This window comes from Phocoena sinus, chromosome 13, assembly GCF_008692025.1.
Source record: "Phocoena sinus isolate mPhoSin1 chromosome 13, mPhoSin1.pri, whole genome shotgun sequence".
Taxonomy (NCBI): Eukaryota; Metazoa; Chordata; class Mammalia; order Artiodactyla; family Phocoenidae; genus Phocoena; species Phocoena sinus.
Genome location: NC_045775.1, coordinates 29288632 through 29311132, shown reverse-complemented (window position 1 = coordinate 29311132; position 22501 = coordinate 29288632). Strand labels below are relative to the sequence as shown.

The window sequence follows — 22501 nt, the reverse complement described above, 5'->3', positions numbered from 1 at the left end:
AGAAATGGAAGCGAAAACATTTTAAAACAGCATGATTTTGTCTGCTTTATCTGAATGAGTTAGTGGCATTTTCTAACTGCTTGCCTCTTGGGTACATACGTCATCATGGTACATTCTTACTAATAGTCTTTGAACTTCTTTCTCTGTCCTTTTCTTCTGGGCCGTATATCGCTGCCTTTAGCGCTTCAGCATGGAAGGGATCTCAAATGTCATTCAGAATGGCCTCCGCCACACCTTTGGAAATTCAGGTGGAGAGAAACAGGTGCTCGGTTATTCTTATTTTCCTCATTCTGTTTTTTCATTCTCTGTGTAAGTGAAGGTCCTGAAAGCTGGCAGTCTTACTAATCTACTAAGACTATTGCTTAAAGAAATGAAGTTCATTCTATTTATAGCCTTGATAATGCATAGAATTTCCCTTTAGGAAAAAGCATTTTTCAAATTAGACAGTAGATTCAGCGTATTCTTTTTTTTTTTTTTTTTTGCGGTACGCGAGCATCTCACTGTTGTGGCCTCTCCCGTTGCAGAGCACAGGCTCCGGATGCACAGGCTCAGCGGCTATGGCTCACGGGCCCAGCCGCTTCATGGCATGTGGGATCTTCCCAGACCAGGGCACAAACGCGTGTCCCCTGCATCGGCAGGCGGACTCTCAACCACTGCACCACCAGGGAAGCCCCAGTGTATTCTTAATACATGTTTTAGAACTCTATTTTTCACTTTTACCTTTAAACAAATAGCTGTTAATATATTTCACTTTTACCTTTAAACAAATAGCTGTCAATATATTGACTTAATGAATTGCATGTGTAGAATATATAGCTGTGAAAATTAAACTAGAATATGCTACTGTAATTCTAAAAGTTTAAGAAACAAGATCTCATTTGGGGGGAAAGAAAGCCAGATGTTGTTATCTTTCAGACTACAGTTCTAGGTCAAAATGTTTATAGAGTATACCTTACCTACTTTTAAATGAAATTCATGTGCTTTTACGGTGTATCATGTGGTCAGTCAACTCAGTTGTCTGCTGAATGAGGCATGAAACATTATTTATACCAAATTATACATGGATATAAATATACAGTCAGATGTATAGCAGTTTGCTTTTTATTAGCATTTTTTGATATAATGACTTAAGGAATGTCAAGAGCATGGGAAACACATCTACATTGAATGTGCTTAGAATTTTCACAATTGAAACCTTCACTTTAAAAAGAAAACTCTTCAATTTAGTTCTTAAGTGAAGAGTGAGAAAGTGTGCAGAGTGTAGCTAGTAGGCAGTTTATGAGAATAAGGCATTTGAGTCTAGGTTTTTACTGCAGATAGCTCTGTATTACTCAAGAAGGGAAATAATCGACATTAATCCTTCACACTGACATTTGCAGCTCATAAGTGGGCTCCATTAAGGGATGGTTGAATTTTTTTAATTTTTTTATTCTGCCTCTCACCTCTCTCAAACCCACAAGATGGCAGAATAACTTCCAAACTGACCCAGCATGTGGGAGTGGGGCAGGAAGGCCTGAAAGTGTGGCTAGACAGCATGCATGCCAAGGTGCGGCTTCCTGGTGCTTCTACAAGTTGCCCGACATGCATGCTATTAGTGAGGCCCCAGGAGGGCGTGTTTTGGCTTCTTGTGTATTCTTTACAAAGAAACATGTTTGGTTATACAACTGGGCATCATCTTGGAGAGGCCTACACCATAAAGATGGTGGAAACCAAGTTTCTTAAAGATTGAAACAATTCATTGTAATCAGTTATTTTTAAGCAATTCTATTTTGTTTTTTGATTATGAGTGGGATAAAATTGCTCAAAGAGGATTAGGAATAGAGCTGAGATTCAGGACTGGGGCTAAATAATGGGTGGGTCTGGAGAGATTCCAAGTAAAAAAAACTAGTAGGGCTTCCTTGGTGGCGCAGTGGTTGAGAGTCCGCCTGCTGATGCAGAGGACACGGGTTGGTGCCCTGGTCCGGGAAGATCCCACATGCCGCAGAGCGGCTGGGCCCGTGAGCCATGGCCACTGAGCCTGCGCGTCCGGAGCCTGTGCTCCGCAACGGGAGAGGCCACAACAGTGAGAGGCCCGTGAACCGCAAAAAAACAAAAAAACAAAAAACTAGTAGATCTCTAGATAAGCACATGCAAACTACGTTGAGCTATACATTTTTTGGTGGCGTGGTCAGAATAGGAGAATCTGGACAATAATTTTTAGATTATGCTTTCAAGGGACGTAGTTATAGGACATAACTGATACTTGTGAGCCTTTACGGTAGTGTGAACTAGGCAGTTTGTCTCAATATCAGACATAAATTTTCATTATTCATTAGGCCATTATCTCCTTTCACTTTTTTCTTTAACTTTAATACCTTTAAGCATTTATAACTATAACTACTTACACAATAATTTAAAATAATGGTAATACATCTTTAAAATTATTTGGGTAAGTGTTTCTTTTTTAGCTTCTGGAGAAAGCTGGTATTCATTTTTAAAGTTGTCAAGTTATCCATGTGACTGTTTTGTTCAACCAGAAATAAATGGTCTAAAACAGAATCATTTGACTGGTGCGAACTATTTTGTTATGCAGAATGGTTATGTTTTTAGTTTAAATTACCATTTCAAATATGTGTTGAAGTATTCAAGGAGAATGTTAGATAAGACTTCACTTTAAAAATGAACAAATTGGACGCATCACCCTCAGACTTACTCCTGTGAAATTTTCAATAATTGAAAGGCAGAAAAGTTGATATTTATGTAAACAGGTAGGCAAAAAAAATGAGTTCCAGCTGAGATAGTAAGATAGCTGTGTTCATCACTAAAGTGGCTCATGTTTCTCATGTTATAAAACGAACCTTCTAGTAACTATATCAAATTTTTGCAGAGAAGGTAATTCAGATTTAAGTGACACTTTTTTTTTTTAACTTGGCAGTACTTGACAACAGTCATTCCTTATGAGAAAAAAAATGGACCACCATCTATTGAAGATCTTCAGATATTAACAAAAAGTAAGCAAAGACAAAATTCAACTGTTACCTTGTTTACTTTTGCTGATTCTAAACACTGATTTTAGTTGGCTGGTTTTGTTTCTGTTATTTTATTTTGTCAATTTAGGATAGTAAATGATGGATGTCATCATTTATTCTTTTGAGAATGAAACCATAAATGGTTGTGACAAACACAGCACTCAATCTAGCGTTGATTTGTATTTTTCCTGCTTTTCTTATCTTTTGAAACATTTACAAGCTGAACTTTTGGAGGAAAAATGTAACAATTTCCCATCACCTCTTGTATATTTAAGAATATATCCATTTATCAATTAATAAGGTGCTTCATGGATCTTATATTAGTATGACTGTCAGAAACTCAGTAGGAAAGATTTAGAAATGCAGCCTAAAACACTCTCCTTTCTTAGGATTGTGGAAACCAAGGTAGGTAGTTACAGGTAGAAAATAAATTGATAGTAATATTTTAAGAATATTTATTCACTCAGCAAATATTTAATGAAGGCCTACTCTGTGCCAGGCCATGTTCTGAGCACTTGGGATACTTCAGTTCACAAAGCAGGCAAAAATACTCCACCTTCAATGGGCTTGCATTTTAAAATAACTTGTTAGACTTAAGAGACATTCAGTATAATGTATATTTATGATGGCCATAAATGAGCCCTGAATTCTGGTTCTATCCGTTACTTATAGGGATATCCTTGGAAGTCATTTACACTCTCTCAGTCACAGTGAAAAATGAGGGTTAAAATATTTGCTCTCTTTACCTCATAGTAAATAAATTAATGTATGTGTGATTTGGGATAAGTCAGTCACTTGGCCTTGTTTTTCTTGAAGGGATTGAATTTGCTGATCTGTTAGGTTCTTTCTATTTATAAATATTTGTGATAACTATGAATTAAAGAGGGAGCCGAAAGAGAGAGCATCACATGAGTGGATATTAATGATGATATTGATTTTGGAAATTGAGGTGATCGAGGCATGGGTGGGGGGAGCACGAGGAAAGAAGTGTCTTATTTGCAAGCAGCCTGCCTGCTAACCTGAAGCTTTTATTCTTTCCTTTGAACAGTACTTTTCAGAACATTTCATACTTATGTGATGCCAGCCTGTATAAAATAAAGAATTAAGAGATTAACTGGGTGGCTAGCCCTCTACTTTTCAGGAAGAATGAGTGTCCAAGTTTACACAGGAGAATGGTTCATTACAGGGCTGCGTCTCGTAATTTCCAGTCCACCACACTTTTTAATAATGCTGGATTTTAATAGTGCTGGTTTTTGGTACGTGATTTTATGTAGAACTGAAAACAAATCTAAAATATGTTTGGAAGCAGAAATACTGAACATTAAGTATTTCTCTAAGAAGAGAGCACAGATATTGCCTAGAAGCCAGGAATTACTGAGGGGTCTCAGCTTCTCAGATCAAGGACAAACACATACTTAGCCAAACCAAAGTTGTCATAATTTCCACATCAGAATGTCCTAGGCCGATCCTTAGATGATGTCTTTATAGACTGACACAACTTGGAATTTGGGGCGAGTGAATGTATGTAGGGTGTGTGAATGAGTGTCCAAGTTAATATACTACATGAAGACAGTAGATGGAAGGATGACCTTTACTCTGAAAGTTTAAGAAAAGTGGTTATCTCCTGAAAATTTTGGGGAGAATCTGAGCCTCTGCCATCCCCACCTATAGATGTTACTGCAGGGGAAGCCCCGTAGAGACAGGCAGTGTTTAGATATGTGTCCTTCTTCATAAAAGCTATTGGAGGTGCAATAATAGTAGTGATAAGAATTAGAGTAATATTAGTTGTGCTAATAATGATGGTAATGCTTACGTAGTGTATATTATGTGCCAGGTACTACTTTAAGTCCTTTACACCTGAATTAGTAACTTAATACTCACAACAACCCTTTGAGACAAGTCTAATGATTATTCCCATTTTACAGATGAGGAACTGGGTGGTTAAGTAACTTGCACACAGTCCCACTGCTAGGAAGTGGCAGAGCCGGGGTTTAAACCCAGGAAGACCGACTTGACGGTTACACTAGGTTGTCTTGTCATACGTCTGGGGGAGAATAGTGAGGCCTTTCCCCAGGATGCTCTGGAGAGTTCAAGTTGGCAGTCACTATGAAAGGGCAGTATAGGTGGTCTAGATGTTTTTTAACCACTGTAATAGTAGCTGTGTTTTCTGTTTTGTCTTTGCTTAGAGATCAAATTGTCAAATCTTTGCTTAGAGATCAAATTGTCAGATTCTCTTTAGGATGAGGCGAAATCACCCAGGTCCCTTTGCAGTATCAAGAAGTAAGCAGCCTGGCTGGGTGCTTGCTTCATGGGAAGTCTGTTCTTCATTTTGTTTTTTTCTTTAAAAGTTTCCAAGAAGGCTGACTGATGTGCTCCTTGGAGAGTACGGCTAACTCTTCATTTCCCTAAGAGTTCCTCCAGCTCATGAGACCTGCAGCACCAAGGTTCTCCTCTCCAGAGCTCATAGAAGTGCACATTATGGTAACTCACTTGCCAGTATTTATGGTGACAAAACTGGGGCTCTGTGTAATAACCCAGCTCCTGTTTCCTGCCTCCACTGTTTAGAAATTTTAAATCAGGGAAATAGTTCTCAGGTAGCTGCAGTATTCTTACCTGAACAAGGACTTATTCAACTATAACAAATTCTTGAACATTTGCAGTTGTATTTTCTCATCCAGAAAATAGTCAATTTGCATGAATTGTTATATCATGTAATTAAGACTAAGACTACAATGACTGAGGTTATCTGAATTTGAAATTGTGTTTTCTTTCTCCTTTATTTTGCAGTTCTTCGTGCCATGAAAGAGGATAGTGAAAAAGTTCCGAGTTTGTTGACTGATTATATACTGAAAGGTGAGTTTTAGAATAGTGTATGGGCAGTGGTTGGGAAGTTTTGATTCGTCAATAAATGCATTGTCTTGCTAATAGATTAAAAAGTAACTTCCAAACGCACAACTTTTATTTTGCAGGGTGAGAATAGATAACGTGACGACTTATTTATGCTTCCAACATTATAAAGTGTGGTTATTTAGAATTTAATTTTTATTTGAAGTCCTGGGCTGGAAATAATTTCCACAGCTAAATTATAAACATCAAGGAAGGCAACGGAGGGACTTCCCTGGAAGTCCAGTGGTTAAGACTCTGAGCTTCCCCCGCAGGGGGCACGGGTTCGATCATCCCTGGTTGGGGAACTAAGATCCCACATGGCTGCGAGGAGCAGCCAAAAAAAAAAAAAAGGCAGCATTGGAGGAAATGTTGTGGAGATATTGCCATAATGTTGTGAGTCTCAGATGTTGACGCTGAGGATTTGAGAAAGGTGGCCTCTGTCCTCTTGGGGACACTAGAAGAAGGACGGGTGAAGGAGGGAACAGTTACATCAGTTCACAGTCCCAAAGGGAATATGAACAGGTATGGGGTAAGGGTCAGGGAGCGGAGGGAGAAAGAGAAAAAGAATGGACTTTCATAAAGCCAGGGCAGTGAAGAGTGAGCCATACATCTTAGGAGCAAGATCGGCATCTCACAGGATGGGAACAGTGATGAGGCAAAGGAAGATCGTTTGAGACTTTAACGAGATCACCTGCTTTGCTGAGGAAGGAAGAAAATTTGGATGATAGAGGGACTGAAGAACTTATTTAATTATAGGCAAAAAGAATACTTTTCAGTGAAATTATTTCTTAAAAAGTAGCAGTTTTTTAGGTAACATATTTTCAGAGCATCGTAAAATGCATCCTGTAGTGTTTGATCCAATTTTGAGAGCAGTCAGCCTCTGGTCACACTTCTCTTCTTTGGGTTCTCTCTCTTCTCTATCAAGAGTAGCTAGTTGAACCGAAGGTTGGGATTTGTGAGACGTCAGATAACTCAGATGGGACTTTTCTTCAATCATAGCTTCATAAAGGGGGAACCCTTGGTATAGTCATGAGCACAAAGTGAATATTACATGAGTATCACCTGTAAGACCTGACACCAAGCCAGCCATTAGTAGGTTAACAGGAGGGTAGAAAAGACTAAGTTGACATGATCGTTTTTTAAATAAGCTTTTTTTTTTCTTTCTGATAGAGAAGGGTTTTCTCTTCCTATTACATTCTGAATTAAAAACAAAACAAAAGGGCTTCCCTGGTGGCGCAGTGGTTGAGAGTCCGCCTGCCGATGCAGGGGACGCAGGTTCGTGCCCCGGTCTGGGAGGATCCCACATGCTGCGGAGCGGCTGGGCCTGTGAGCCATGGCCGCTGAGCCTGTGCGTCCGGAGCCTGTGCTCCACAGCGGGAGAGGCCACAACAGTGAGAGGCCCCTGTACCGCAAAACAAAACAAAAAAGTCTGACATCTTTGTTTGCTTTTGTGTTGTGCTAGCATTGGTATGAAAGCTGGATTGTTCTGAGGTTTGTTCTTCATAGATGTGAATCAGGAATGAGATGCACATAAAGAACATGTTTTAACTTTCAATTATAGTGGGTCTCTAGGGCACTGCCATGAGGGCCAGAGACAGAATGAGCTTCTGAAGCATTCTCTAGCTATTTTATTATCAGACTGCATGGGAGAATTTTATGACCCAGAGAGCAGTGTTCTGGGGGAGATGTGGGCGTGTGATTTTTTTTTTTAACATCTTTATTGGAGTATAATTGCTTTACAATGGTGTGTTAGTTTCTGCTGTATAACAAAGTGAATCAGCTATACATATACATGTATCCCCATATCTCTTCCCTCTTGCGTCTCCCACCCTCCCTATCCCATCCCTCTAGGTGGTCACGAAGCACCGAGCTGATCTCCCTGTGCTATGCGGCTGCTTCCCACTAGCTATCTATTTTACGTTTGGTAGTGTATATATGTCCATGCCACTCTCTCACTTCGTCCCAGCTTACCCTTCCCCCTCCCTGTGTCCTCAAGTCCATTCTCTACGTCTGCGTCTTTATTCCTGTCCTGCAACTAGGTTCTTCAGAACCTTTTTATTTTAGATTCCACATATATGTGTTAGCATATGGTATTTGTTTTTCTCTTTCTGACTGACTTCACTCTGTATGACAGACTCTAGGTCCATCCACCTCACTACAAATAACTCAATTTCGTTTCTTTTTATGGCTGAGTAATACTCCATTGTATATATGTGCCACATCTTCTTTATCCATTCATCTGTTGATGGACACTTAGGTTGCGTCCATGTCCTGGCTATTGTAAATAGAGCTGCAATGAACATATTGGTACATGACTCTTTTTGAATTATGGTTTTCTCAGGGTATATGCCCAGCAGTGGGATTGCTGGGTCGTATGGTGGGGGTGTGACTTTTCCTTTCTTCCCTGAAAACCTGGGACTGTAACCGCGACTCTGCACCACCTGCCCTAGCGAGGCGGCATGCCTCCAGCTCTGCTCCCCTTGCTCGGGCCCCTGGCTCTGGTCTGCGAGCCCAGGTCTAGCTAGACAGTACCTGCCACCGACGAGCTGCTTGTGTGCATGTGTTGCGGTTTTTGTCTTGGGTTTGTATTGTGAGGACTGGATGGAAAAGAAGTTGGGGTTCAGACTAAAGGGTGACTCTGTACTCTGAGAAAATGAAGAGGGGAGTGTAACACTCAGAGAAGTTCACGTGCATGGGAAGGTGAGGATGGAGGGCTATTTAAAATGCTCTTTCCCACCCATTCTGGAAATCCATAACCAGTTAGTGATTTCTCTTCCTTGGGGACCAGTAGAACATTTTGCCCAGGAAGAGGGTATTGCTCAAGGGAGAACTCTCCTCCCCCTTTCCCGGTGGGACTTTCTCCTTGTTGTTTTTAATGCCAATGACTATGGCTTAGCTGCCTACATATACCACCTTAATTTCAGTGCAAAGGTAAGACGTGAAAGAAGGTAGAAAAGTGGCCTCATTTGGCCTGGAAAAGATGGGATGGATGCCGTATGGGCTACTTAAGCTTCTCTTTCTCACTGCTGTGTAATTACGCCACCGCAGCCTCCTCCCACCCCGGCCCTCAAGAGCTGTGCCAAAGCCTAGTAGTGTAGCTCTGGCTGCCACTGTGCTGACCCTAGATGGGAAGAAAATTGTGTGCAGACACTTGGATCCTTCTTTGACTTCACTGGGGAGCCGTTTGCTGTGTTATAAGCCTCGTACGGGGCTAACGTTATGGGTTTATATCTCTAAGTGGTACCCTAAGAGACATGGCCTTTTGGTATCTCATTTCTGGGCAATTCTAATCAATGTGTCTTGAGAAAACGTTTCATTGTTGGGTGTAGCCTTTTATACCTTAGAAAAAAATTGCTACTATAGATCCTTGCATTAATGTTTAGTTCTAATGGTGTTTTTTTATATACATAGAAAATGTATATACATAAAAATGTGTATAAATATATATACATCTTGTGTAAATATATACAAAATATTCATTTCTATTTAAAAGGGTTTTTTTTGTTTTGTTTTTCTTCCTCTAGTTCTGTGTCCTACATAGGGCAGCATAACTTCAGGAACAGCTTTATCGTCTGTGGACAGCAAACTAAATTGCTTCTAGCATTATTCTGAAAGCTGGCTACCATTACCTTCCTGCTATTGGAAACTCAGGACACCTGAACTTGGGTTTGTGATTCAGTATTACTATAGTGATCATGCCTTCTCTAATGCTGTATATTATGAACCGAGGGAACTACGGCACTATTTTGAATTCTAGAGATTTTTTTTTTTGTTAAATACTAACAATTATGAACTCTTTTCCAGCTTTATAGAGTAAGGGGGAGTGATGTTAATTGTGCATGTACAGTTATATTTTTCGTGCCTGTTGGAGTTTTTAAGGCTTTCTGGATCTAAACTGCACTCACTCAAGAACTAGATCAAAGCACTGAGAGATTTATACTCGTTATTTTTCAGTGCTGGCAAGAACCAACACTGATTTCTTTGTAAGAGAATTGTCAGTGTAAATATTACCTACCAGTATTGTCCAGAGAGACTAAGACTTAAAAATTGGGGTGTTCTTGGAAGAAGGGAAACCAGAATATGCGTTGTCTTGGCTTAATACTTAGTCAATATCGAAACAGCTGGAGATGACTGATTTTAGAGGTTGCTGCCTTTCACCGTTGTTCATATTTTAACCATTAAGATGCCATTTACTTTCAGAATCTTGTATTAACTTTAGAGGTTTCATTGCTTCATTTCACTTGTCTGTGAAGAAGTGTCCTTTAAAAGGAGTTTGTATCCTTTAAGGTGCTTAAGAAACTGGATGCTGCAGCATTGCCCATTTCCTGTTGCTGTTATATTTTATTCATGCCTATGTGTTTTCCTAAAGTACTAATTCTAGAAACAGCTACTCATGGATCCATCACTAGTCATGAAAAACTTCTGCCAGTTCCAATCAAGTCAATGTCATTTAATAAACGTTGGGGGAAAAAAAGGTAATATATACTTGAGAGCTTTATTTTTGGGTTTTTGGTTTTTTGATTTTTTTCTTCCCTTCATCGTGCTGGATTCCTCCCCTCACTGTTCACACGTTGTCCGTCATTACAGTGTGTGAGCTGGTGAAACCTTGATTAGCCTCATGATCTAAGGAGGGGAGAGAGGGACTTTTTTCAGATCGTGCTAAGCTGCTGTGGAATGATGGAAGTCCTGTTCTTTTTCTGGGTCCGTGAGACATTCCTAACAGCCATGGCAGCTTCTTCCCATCGACAACATGAGTGTAAGTAGAGTCTCTCTAGGACCTGCTGTCGGGGGGGCTTTTAAAATTCCACTTAAACATCTGTGAGCATACAGAGCTACCCGGCTCAGTAAATGGGACAGCAGGACTGCAACGGCAGTAGCTCAGTTTGGAGTTGATGCCAGCGTGGCACTTGAGCCGTTCTCTAGGAGTATGTGGAACTTGAGATGGTTCCTTGTTTTATTAATGTCTTATTTGATAGCGAATATGTGGAACTAATTTGTCCCTTGCCCTTGAATTGATGAAGATGCATACTAATACAATAATATTAATAATTTAATCTGAATTTGTAAAAATTGTCTTATACTGAAGATATATCACTTTGGAGATCATCCGAAAGAGTCAAAAGAGATTTTTTTTTGAAGCGACTCAACAGTGGTCTGTTTATAGTTCATTCTTAAGTTGATGCATCTGAAATGTATGAAAAATGTGCTATTTTTTCCTATCAACTCAAAGTCCCCTTTTAATGAGGTTTCCTCTATTTTGCTTGGTAACCTCTTTCTTCAGCATTAGTAAAATCCTAGGGTTTCCCACTACAGCCTTTCTCCTACACATGATGAATGAGTTTGACACTAATGATGAGATGGGTGTGTTTCTGATCTGTGACTGACAACAGGTAGGTTTTAAGTTTCTCTCACAGCAGCATCCCTGTGCTGTACACTTGATTGCTGGGCGGGGGACACCCCCTTTTTTTTTTTTAAAACAAGGATTCCTTGGGAAAGGCCTGCCTCCTGAGAGAAGCACTGGGGCTGCTTGTGATGCCGGAACTGACAGCCTTAAAGTAAAAGGACGGGTCATCTTTCTCATCTCAGACACAGAATCTTTTTGAAAGTGACACTGTGTGATTTAGAGTCAAAGTGTTTATTTGCTGCCAAGAATCAAGTTGCAGGTAATCCTTCTACAGCCTTGTTTTTTGAAGAAAACAAAACAAACTGTAGAACTATAGTGCACTCCAAGTGCCATATATCTATTTTATTCTTCAGGAAATTATATTTTTCTTTTACAGAGCACAACAGGAACCAAAGTAAAAGAGTAATAGATATAGCACTCAGGATAAATCAAATATTTAAAATAATAAAAAAAATTTACACCTTGTCCTATATCCTGTTAGTATTTTCATAATATGGCCATGATTGAAAAAACAAAAAGCAAGCATTTACAATTTTTTGATAGACTTTTTATGCCAGGAATGGATTAATTGTCAACAAAAATTTATACTAATCAGGCTGATGTAGGTCTATTTTGGTAACATATCATTAACAAATTTATTTTGGAGATAAAAATATTGCCCCTTGATAATAAGTCTTTTTTTCTTTGATGCAAACAGCTAGAACACCTTTTTCTTTTCCTTTTTTTTGATATTCTAAGACAAAAGAAATGGTTAATCTTCAGATTAATAAATTAGGTCATTATAATAATAAATTAATTTTTTTTAAAGTTCAGCAACCTCTGTCCAAGTATTTACAACAATACTTGAAAGTTCCTTTACAAAACAGAACACATTTTCTTTTCACATTAAGCATACTGGGTATCTGTGTCTTTCACAACAAGCATTTTAAAAAGAAAAATCAATGCAACAAATGGGTAATTAGTATAAAAGTGCTAAGAGCTGTTTGAAAAGTTAACACTATAGTATACAGTCAGTTATATCTGAGGCAAACTACAACAAACTTCCAGCTTATTATGGACAATATTCCAGTAGTTGTTTCAAACAGTTGTTTGAAAAGAAGAAAAAAAAAAATCCAGGAGCTGATTAGTGATGCAGATAAACCTGCCATCAAGGTCTCTGGCCAGTGAGCAAATTGAAAACCAAAAGCAAATCCAAATGAGGAAGATTTTTAATAAAGGAATACCTTCTCCATAGCAGGTATGATGCTGACTGCTCAAGGCGTGTGCATACACACACAAACACACATACACCCAACACTCACACGTTTCTCTTCCCAATTAAACTGCAAGTAGATTGAGACTGTGTTAATCAAAAATTTAAGTGATCAAAAGCACTGATATGGAATGCCTGTTTGTTTGTTTTTGTTCTGGTTAAAATCTCATAAAAATACATTCAACAGGAAAACATAAATTGTATGTGTATAAACATATATGCATATATATTATATACACACGCACACAAATACTTTTGTTTTTCTGAAGCATAAGATAGTTACATAAATATTCCTATAATTGCTAAAGTTTAAAGAGGCATAATTTTTTTTTGAGCTTCAACAAAGGTGCTTGAATAATATACAATTAAAATGAAGTAGTTTCTATTTTGTAGAATCAGTATATAATAAGGAAAAAAAGATTCCCAGTCTTTTTTTTTTTTAAAAAAAGTTTCTTCTTAAGCTAGAGCTTCAACGAAAACTATGAACAACCGACAGAACAGAAGAAAGCAACAACAAACAAGGAAGTATAGCCCCTGGAAATGCCTGATGTCCTTCACCCTCTTCTCCTTCCTGCCACACTGCTGTCAGAAAAGCTCCAGTGCTCACATCAAGAAACGACTCAGGTTTTATTCATTTGCTGACTCTGCTAGGAACTGGCTGATTGACTGACTTGGAAGAAAAAGAAAGCAGCAAAAAGTATAACTGTATATATCCTTAATCACCCGCTTTAGAGAAACGTCGCTACCCCATTTCTCTTGCTTCCTCACCACCTACTGCAGCTGTGACTGTATATAAAAGAAGCATGTGGCTTTAGGCCTGGGTTGGCTATCAAAAGGGTCTGATGTGCTCGTCTGGTAGTCTAAGGTGGTTATGGCAGCTGGATCGCAAGGCCTTTTTGTTTTCCTGCTCACTCAGGCCTGAGCTTTGCAGCAACCAGTGCAAGTCTTCCGAGCAACAGGAAAAAAATATCCTCTGGGCCACTGGACTGGATTTCTCCACAAGCCAAGCTGACCTATTTGTCTTCCCAACACCACCCTCCCACCCATTCGCCCCAACCAAACTCACTGTCCCCATCCCCAAGTATCTCTACAGCTATATTACAAGCAAATATACCTTAGCAACTTTCAAACCTTTGGTTCTAAGACAACACTTGGTCAGTTATCTTGAGGAAGAGTGGGAATGCTTGTTCTGCACACTGCTGTCGACAGAGCCCAGCCCAGGAAGTCCTCAGCGCTGTACATCAAGTCACAATCCAAAACAATCCACTAAGCAAGTGCACGAATTCTAGTTTAAGAGCAGATTGAGTCGTTTTTCTGTCTTTCAAAACCTCATCCACACTGCCTCTCTTCACACCGTTTGGTAGAAATTGTCCGCCTGTAGGTGGTTCTGTTTTTGCTTGCTGTAGAAGCCACTGAATCTGGCGTCTGGTTCTGCGATTCTCAGCGTTCTCTGGGAATTGTCCACCTGGACTCGGGTTCCTTTCTTGCAGTCCACAGATACCAGCTGATTATTTAAAGAAGAAGGCTATTTAATGGGAGGAGGAAAAAGAACCACAAAGAATTAACTGCTTTACCTATCTCAAACCAACAGATATTTAGTACCTCATTCAAGTGAGAAAACAGCATCCCAGCACATGGATGGGCAGACTGCATGGGTTCACATCCTGCTCTGGTGCCAACTATACTTTTTTTGTGGCTGCGCTGCATGGCATGTGGTACCTTAGCTCCCCAACCAGGGATCCAGCCTGTGCCCCCTGCAGTGGAAGTGTGGAGCCTTAACCACTGGACCACCAGGGAAGTGCTGCCAACTATACTCTTACGAGGAATACTGAAAAACTGTTTAGGGGTGAAATGTCAATAAATTATGTCAAACGGAGGGGATGAAGGAACTGAGAAAATACGCAAGTGACATAATTATTTTCAAATCCTTGAAGTACAGACTAGTGCTTAAGAGGGCTGAAAGATGAGTGGAAGGTACCAGATAGACAGATTTTAAGATAAACGGACCATTTCTTATCAGGCTGTAAAATCAGCATCCCAGGTTGGGCCAGTCTGTCTGTATCCAGCCATATATACACTATGATATGAGCAGCTCTCTCCCCAGCTTTGCAGGTAGGGACTGTGTCTTGTGCAGCCCTGTATCCTGACCCAGCACACGCCCAGCACAGAGGCAATTTACATATTTGTTGTAAGAAAATCAGAGGTAGGATAACCATCTGACAAAAATTTTACGTGAAAGTATCATTATCTGTATGGTAAATTGGCTGTTTTCAGTTCTCGAGGTTGTATATCTTTTTTCTTTAGTAAAAACCAAACTGCAAAAAGTAGTTAGTGTTCAAAGGAATTATGATTTTTTCCCTTCATGAAAATGAATTATTTCCTGCTTTTTAAAATAGGCCGATTGAGGCCCTTTGCATTTGTATTGACAACAAACACATATTCTTTCCCCTGCAATATGAAATCTGACTCTCTTCACCTTGTCTGGTATTATTTCACACAGTCTCTTCATCGTTTGCTACCTTTCCCCTTTCTGCCTGCCTTTGACACATCTCCCTGTCCTTTGGACTTTTGTACATTGTCATGATCTTTTAGCTCTCCTCTTGCCGTCTTCTGTGTGTTATCTCCCTAACCTGTGATTTTTTTTCTTCCTCTCCCAATTCTAAGTTGATAGATGATTGAGAAATACCAAGTGACCAAGTTTTAATTTCTAATATAAACAACAATCACTTAGGAATCAATCCAGGGGTATCTCCTTATTTGAAAACTTTAAAGTAAATCCAGGAAATTGGATCTGTGAAAGGTCAGGATTCATTAACTGATGGATGACGGAGACTTGATCCAGCCATCTAGCCCAGGGCAAATACTATATATCTTGATCACCACAGCTTAATGTGCATTTGAAGCTACGAGGAGCAAAGTAAACATTTCACTGGCTAATAGAGAAGATATCAAGCAACTAAGGAAATCTAAGCGTACAAGCTTTCCTAGTTTGATCGTTTAAGAGGCTGAAACTTTGTCAGTACAATACCTTAGTTGGTGTTCGATACCAGCAAAGCAGTGGTATCCACTGTTTCTTCTGATTGATGAACAGGAATGCTATTATAATAGAGAGGCCTATTATTATGGGAACCACAACTGAGGCAATGGAGTCCAGCGAAGAATCTTCTCCTGAGTGCAGCCTGTTATTATCTCTGTAATCTACCTGGAGGGGACCCATGTCTAGAAGAAAAAAAATTACAAGCATTTATTACCTAAACCAGAATTTTTTTTTGTTTTTTTGTTTTTTGCAGTACGCAGGCCTTTCACTGTTGTGGCCTCTCCCGCTGCAGAGCACAGGCTCTGGACGCGCAAGCTCAGCGGCCATGGCTCACGGGCCCAGCCGCTCTGCGGCATGTGGGATCTTCCCGGACCGGGGCACGAACCTGTGTCCCCTGTATCGGCAGGCGGACTCAACCACTGCGCCACCAGGGAAGCCCTAAACCAGAATTTTTAAGGATTATTTTAATTACATTGCAAATAGAGATCAGCAACGTGGTTTTATTGCTTCCTAGTACTTTAAGGCTAAAACATGATTAAAGTCTAATGTGGATCAAGAGCTCTTATGAGAGAGCAGAGCTCTTAGGGATGGATGTAAAAAAGAAAATATTAGGGTGAGAAGTTTTAGTAATTGGGCAGGATGATGCTGATTCTAGCTAATAAAGAAAATAAGAAAATTCTTATGCAGACTTTAAAGAAAAAGTGACTAGGGCTTCCCTGGTGGCGCAGTGGTTAAGAACCTGCCTGCCAATGCAGGGAACACGGGTTCAAGCCCTGGTCCGGGAAGATCCCACATGCCGTGGAGCAACTAAGGCCGTGCGCCACAACTACTGAGCCTGTGCTCCAGAGCCCGCAAGCCACAACTACTGAGCCCGTGTGCCACAACTACTGAGCCCGTGTGCCACAACTACTGAAGCCTGCGCACCCAGAGCCCGTGCTCCACAACAAGAGAAGCCACCGCAATGAGGAGCCCGCGCACTGCAACTAAGAGTAGCCCCCGCTCGCCACAACTAGAGAAAGCCTGTGCACAGCAACAAAGGTCCAATGCAATCAAAAATAAATAAATAATTAAAAACCATTTTTTTAAAAAAGTGACTAAAATTAGACAACTGAAAATATTTTAATTAATGTTAACCTTTATGGTCTTCTAAGATTTTGAAGCAGAAACATCAGCTTCGCTCCCTGTTTACCAACAAATAGGAGACTTGGACAAAGTATATGCTTCTACTTAGTAGTGTAATAGATAAGACTAATTAGTCGTGTACTCGTAAAAACCAAGCCAGAATCAAGAGCCTGGTCTTTTGGTTAATATTCTGGTTTACTGAGCTCTAAGCAAAAATGCCGTACTTTTCATAAACTTGTTGAAAACTCACTGGACCTACTGGATCATTTTCCTGCCTTGGTTATTGTACAAGGGACGTTTAATTTTGCTCTTATAAATGGTGGTCTTTTTGTTCCTTTAAATCATCATTCTTGCAATGAACACTGCAGACAGAGATAACAAATTTAAATAGATACCAATCAGGAGCACTCTCTGAAGACTTCCTTATTTTTCTTTTATTTTGTTTCAAATAAACCACTGTAGTCAGGATGTCTTTAAATGCATCAAAGACCAGGTTAGTGAAAGATGCAGAACACATGCAATCAAAAGGACCTGCTTTTAAATTGTTTTGGAAACTCAGCTCATGAAGTAGTACAGCTTTGTGATGTTAATACTGTCTATAGTTTAAAACTCAGATTTTTATTAATATCCTTCTATGTGTATGTGGGGGGATGAGAAGAAGAGACCCTTCCTAGTCATTTTAGAGAGGCAGATGGTAATACTTTATAGGAAAGGGGAAAAAAAAGAACATATTTATCAGCATCAAGAAAAATGCTAAAGGGGGGAGTTCTCTGGTGGTCCAGTAGTTAGGACTCTGTCCGCACTTTCACTGCTGAGGGTGCGGGTTTCATCCCTGGCCAGGGAACTAAGATCCTGGAAGCTGTGCAGTGCGGCCAAAAAGAAGAGTAGTTTCTAATGCCAAAGGTAAAAGTAACATTGTTTTTTTTTTTTTTGCGGTACGCGGGCCTCTCACTGTTTTGGCTTCTCCCGTTGCAGAGCACAGGCTCCGGACACGTGCAGGCCCAGCGGCCATGGCTCACGGGCCCAGCCGCTCTGCAGCATGTGGGATCTTCCCGGACCGGGGCACGAACCCGTGTCCCCTGCATTGGCAGGCGGACTCTCAACCACTGCGCCACCAGGGAAGCCCAAAAAGTAACATTTTATTGATGAATTCAGGTTTTAAAAACACAATGAATAAAAGAATGAATTTTCACCTTCCCACATTCCAAATGATATTGGAAGTGTTTTTAGGAATATATGTCATATAAGAAGATTAAAACGTAAATTAAGGAAAATCTTGGGGAAAGGAAAATGAAGCTTCAATTGAGGTCTGTTACAAAATTTAGTCCTTAAATTCTGTTTTGATGCAAAAAGCAGGCCATAAAATTAGCTTTAAGCTTCCTAGCAGCCAAAGCAAAAATGGAAATAAGCATCATCAATAAGATTCACAATGTCTTTAAGATTAAAACAAATCAGCTGCTTAGGAGAATCATAAATTTTTTTGCTACTGATATATGAAGAAATTTCTCCTCAGGGTCTTTATAACAGAAATATTATGTCATACAGAGTCCTCAACGTAACATAATAAATATGGCTATGCTTATGACTAAAGCTCAGCATCCAGATGAGTTTGTGGCAAAGAGTAGGCACTAATATTTGTTGACTGAATGACTGTAAACATAATGCTGAAGCACCATTCAGTCAGCAGTTATATAAGGAGCCAAAACTTGGGTCCAGGAATCTGGTGCTCTGGTCATCTGGCTTGATCCAAGCATAACACTTAAAATATCTAGAGTAACAGACCATTAATCTCGCAAGCAATGAATACTGCTTCTTCCAAAAGAAATATAAAAACGGTCTAACAGTGATTTTGAAAATGTCCTTGGAGTACACAGGAGGCAGTACTGAGTCATGACTAAGAGCAAGCTTATACTCTTTTGATCAAGAGGACTACTTTTAGAGAGAAGGCAAGATTGACAGGAACTTGGCCTTGCTTTACCACTTAGCAGCTGAGAGGCAGAATAACATCTCTATTACACACGACTAAAAGGACAGAGCAAGGGGAAAAAAAAAAACAACACATGGACTAATAAGCCTGATGAGTGGAAAAATCAACACAGTAATAAACTGAACTCACGGAGTGAAAACTACCTGGAAGAAGAGGGTAACCTAATGCATAAATGCTTAATACAGAATCCACAGGAACAAGTGAGTATTATTACTTTGCTTACAAAGTTTATTCTCACACCTGCATTTGAGAGATGGCTTAGAAATTCCAGATACCAAGCTCTTATGACCAGGGACATATTTCTTTCCATCGTCATTAAGCCTCTGAGCATGTGGGACCAGAAAAAAGGCATTTTACCCAGTTACCTGCAGACTTATTTCATCATCCTGGGTTGTTAAATATGTTACAGCCAAGCAGGTCTTTCTTGGAGTGGTTATTTGAACTTACTTGGGCACATATTTTAAAAGGTTACCCAAAAGTTGTTTTGAAAATTAGAAAAAAAAAAAAAAAGTAAACCATACACAAGACTAGACAGATCTCAGCTGACTTTGGCACTTACCTCTGGGGATATGGATAATGTCATTTTCACTAGGTGTGGGCCACAGGGGAACCTCCAGGTCAGTCTCTCCACGATGATTTGTCTTCTCAATGGGTATATTAGTTGGTTCCGGGACATACATTTCTAAAAGAAGGGGACATTTTTCATAAGAGATGATGGAGGGGCTCCTTATTGTTGACTTGTCTCCTCAATCCAAATGGACGGTGCATGCAATACAACACATGTCCTGGGACATGAAAGATCCAGTTTCCACCTTGACATCATTAATGCTACAGTTACTAGCTTTGTAGGGGTGGGAAACATGTCCTATAACGATTTAAAAAGACGGGAGAAGATTACTCCTCCACCTGGGTCAGAAGCTCTGCTTTTTCATGACAAACGCTGTTGGCTCTACAGATTCATGCAAGCTGATGGTCACTGGCTGAAATGAAAGGATTTCTTTTACTTTCCATCTAATAAATTATACTTTAATAACTTGCTCTTTAATAAATGAGTGTTGAATCATTTATATGAAATATGTCACAGGAAGTGAAAAAGTTAAAGCATCTTCCATTCTTTATTCATTTCCCCTCCACGGGAATGGATGTTGGCAGACCTCATGAGGTGCTGCCCGATGTAAGTCTTAAATGTCTACTGTGTTATTCCTGGAACCATGTAGATTGGAAACTGATCTTGAGTAAACATATTAATATTATCTAACTCAATCATATAGACACTTTGGTCAACAAGATACTACAACATGAAACAAAACCGAGAAGAATGATATTCATTCATCTCCAATATCAGGGTTTTTTTTTTTTTTTGAAGCCAAGTTCTAAAGGGACCAGTGAGAAAATCCAAAGCTTTCCGTGGTTCCTACATAAATATTTGTATATCCCTACTTCATCTGGCTAACAATAATTAGCCAACTTTTAAAAGAAATAATTCTTAAGAACCTCTGTTTTCAAAATATAACAATAGAAGTCAGCCTCAATCATGTACTTCTTGGCCAGGGCCTGCCATATTATTAACTGATTTTTATAATAGGGTTACCCAACATTGGGAATACTCACTAATATTCAGCCTAATTTCGTCCAAAATAAAATACATGAAATACGTTATGTAAGTTAAAAGAAAATCCTCTCTGCTCACAGCGATCACGTTCTATCCCAAAGTTACCAGCCTTTCAAGAAGTGAACTTTAAAAAGGGTAAATCTGAGAGAAGGGAAGAGTGATAGAGAATAGAGTACGTGCTAAACTTCCACTGTGAGTTAACCGAGCATCTGCCAGGGAAATAAATGCTAAGACGTTAAGAAATTGCCCAAGATTATGCACCCAGGAACCAGCAGAGCTGGGCTTCCAATCCAGTTCTGTGATTCCAAAGCCCAGGTCTTCCTATTGCCCCCAAGAATAAAGTCACTTCGGCTTTTGCTTTTCTTAACTTAAATTCTAAGACCTCAAACACGGCAAGAAGTAGACACTCTTAGAGTTCTGAAAGGTTCAACACGTCTCTAAAAACTCTAGAATTAAAAAGAGAAGTTATTGAAAACATTTTCATCCACAGAAGCAGGGGTCTGAGTATAAACTAGTGATTCCAAACTTTTCTATCATCTGAATCACCTGAGGAGCTTATAAAATGTGCTGACGCTCACAGGTCCTGATTCAATAAGTCCGGGCTGGGTGGGTCTGGGGTGTGTGTGTGTGTAGGGATGGTGTTCAGCTCGCCCACTGAGACATCTCGATATGTGATACGAATTTCCTGGAGGAATTCGGGAAGAAAACCTCCTTGACATTTACATGACATCTTTCAGTGCCGTGGCACCCTGAGCCCCTGCCCTGTCTGGTCCAGCGCACAGCCTGGAGCTTTCCTATCCCAACAGGGGCTGACCTGCCACTGCCTTCTGAGGCCTCGGGAGAAAAGGCTAACATGAGATCCATGTCGAAAACCTGTGAATGTCAGCAGCTAAGTGGCAAAGACCTCCTCTGTGGAGACTCCCAGGGCTGGGGTCAATTCAGGTCAGCTCAGGGTCTTTCCTGACAGCAGCAGGCAAGCAGCATTGAAATTCTTGTGCCTCATACCTGCCTACAGGTAGATTTCAGTGAAACCCTACAAACAACACAGACTTGACAGTGTGAGTTCTCTTCCCACAGGTGCTTAGAAAGGCCCTCCTTGGCAACAGAGGGGAAAGTTGGAAGGATCTACCTAGGATGCAGGAGGATGTCTTACTCAGTGACTGCTAACTACCATTGTTCAGCAAATATTTTCCAAGTATTTCCTATGTGGCAGGCACTGGCCTAAGCTGGGGGGATACAGTTGTGAGCAAGACCAGTCCTGCCCTCACGGGCCTCTCATGATGAGTTATTTCTCACCGTCTGGCAGCTCATGGCCTGTCCTCTGGACCAGTTTGCTCCACTAAACTCAGTTCCGCTCTGATTAAAATCTACCCACGCCTCCTTCTTTATCATAAAATACTCAAAGCTCCAGTTCAGAGCCCTCAAGTCTAAGGGGAGAGGGTCATTTCCCTTTGATGTGAACTTAAGAGGGAAGCCACCTCAGAGCAGTTTTGTCAAAAAGTACAAAACTTTCAGCAAAAAAACTACTTGAAGAAACAAAAAGAAGTGTGGGTGCTGCTGTGTTTCCATGCCTAGGCCCAGGCCTGCCATGGCCAAAGACTGCATTCAACCCCAACTCTAAAATAGAACCCTTCCGGTATTTACTACAAGAGTCCTTTATAAAGCTGCTGGCATTGTGGATGACAGGGCCAGGGGAGTGACACAGATCTTTCCCTGGCCAGGTGGCACAGATCACGGGCACATGGTCAGAATTAAAGAATTACAACTGGGGTCAGATTTGACCTGAACTTCAGAGGAACCTACTGGGGATGTATTTTACAGTCAGAGGCACCTGGCCCATTCATTGTAAGAGCCACCCTCCTTAAAATGTCCTTTTCTGGATATGGGGCAGGGTGCTTGGGGCTTACAAGGGGAGGACACCATTTTCTGGGAGATGGAACTGTAAGTAACCTTAGGACTGGGGACTCCTGGGTCCTCTGCTAACTAGCTGCATGGCTTTGGATAATTCACTTAACTTTTCTGACCCTGTTTTCTATAAAATGGGACAAGTACTAACCAGCAAATCAGTTCACAGGTCTGGTACTTGTATCCAAAGATGGCAGAGGGGGAAAGTGCTTTGTAAGGGTGAGGCTGTTCAGAACGTTAGCTGGTGTGCGTAGGGGACAAAGCCAAGTAGCTTGAGCTTTCCAGGTG

At 40.3% G+C, this 22501-nt stretch overlaps 2 protein-coding genes across 7 annotated transcripts in view; one reads left to right on the top strand and one right to left on the bottom strand.

Moving 5' to 3' along the window:
* Window positions 1-13879, top strand: part of FEZ2 (fasciculation and elongation protein zeta 2) — a 46557-nt gene extending 32678 nt beyond the window's left edge. The window contains exons 6-10 of one of the 6 annotated variants that reach the window (XR_004352743.1): window positions 2915-2990; window positions 5796-5861; window positions 9419-10369; window positions 10482-10650; window positions 13012-13879. Coding sequence is in view for 2 of the 6 variants with exons in the window: in XM_032652483.1 (XP_032508374.1) it covers window positions 182-262; window positions 2915-2990; window positions 5796-5861; window positions 9419-9435 (240 nt within the window). In the remaining 4 variants the exon portion in view is untranslated. Of the gene's footprint in view, window positions 1-181; window positions 263-2914; window positions 2991-5795; window positions 5862-9418 lie in introns of all 6 variants that reach the window. The other 5 variants (XR_004352742.1, XR_004352741.1, XR_004352740.1 and 2 more) reach the window with 5 other exon arrangements.
* Window positions 11615-22501, bottom strand: part of CRIM1 (cysteine rich transmembrane BMP regulator 1) — a 209870-nt gene continuing 198983 nt past the window's right edge. Inside the window, 3 exon segments of the mRNA XM_032652482.1 lie at window positions 11615-14075; window positions 15579-15769; window positions 19256-19378. Coding sequence (XP_032508373.1) covers window positions 13899-14075; window positions 15579-15769; window positions 19256-19378 — 491 coding nt within the window. The 3' untranslated portion in view covers window positions 11615-13898.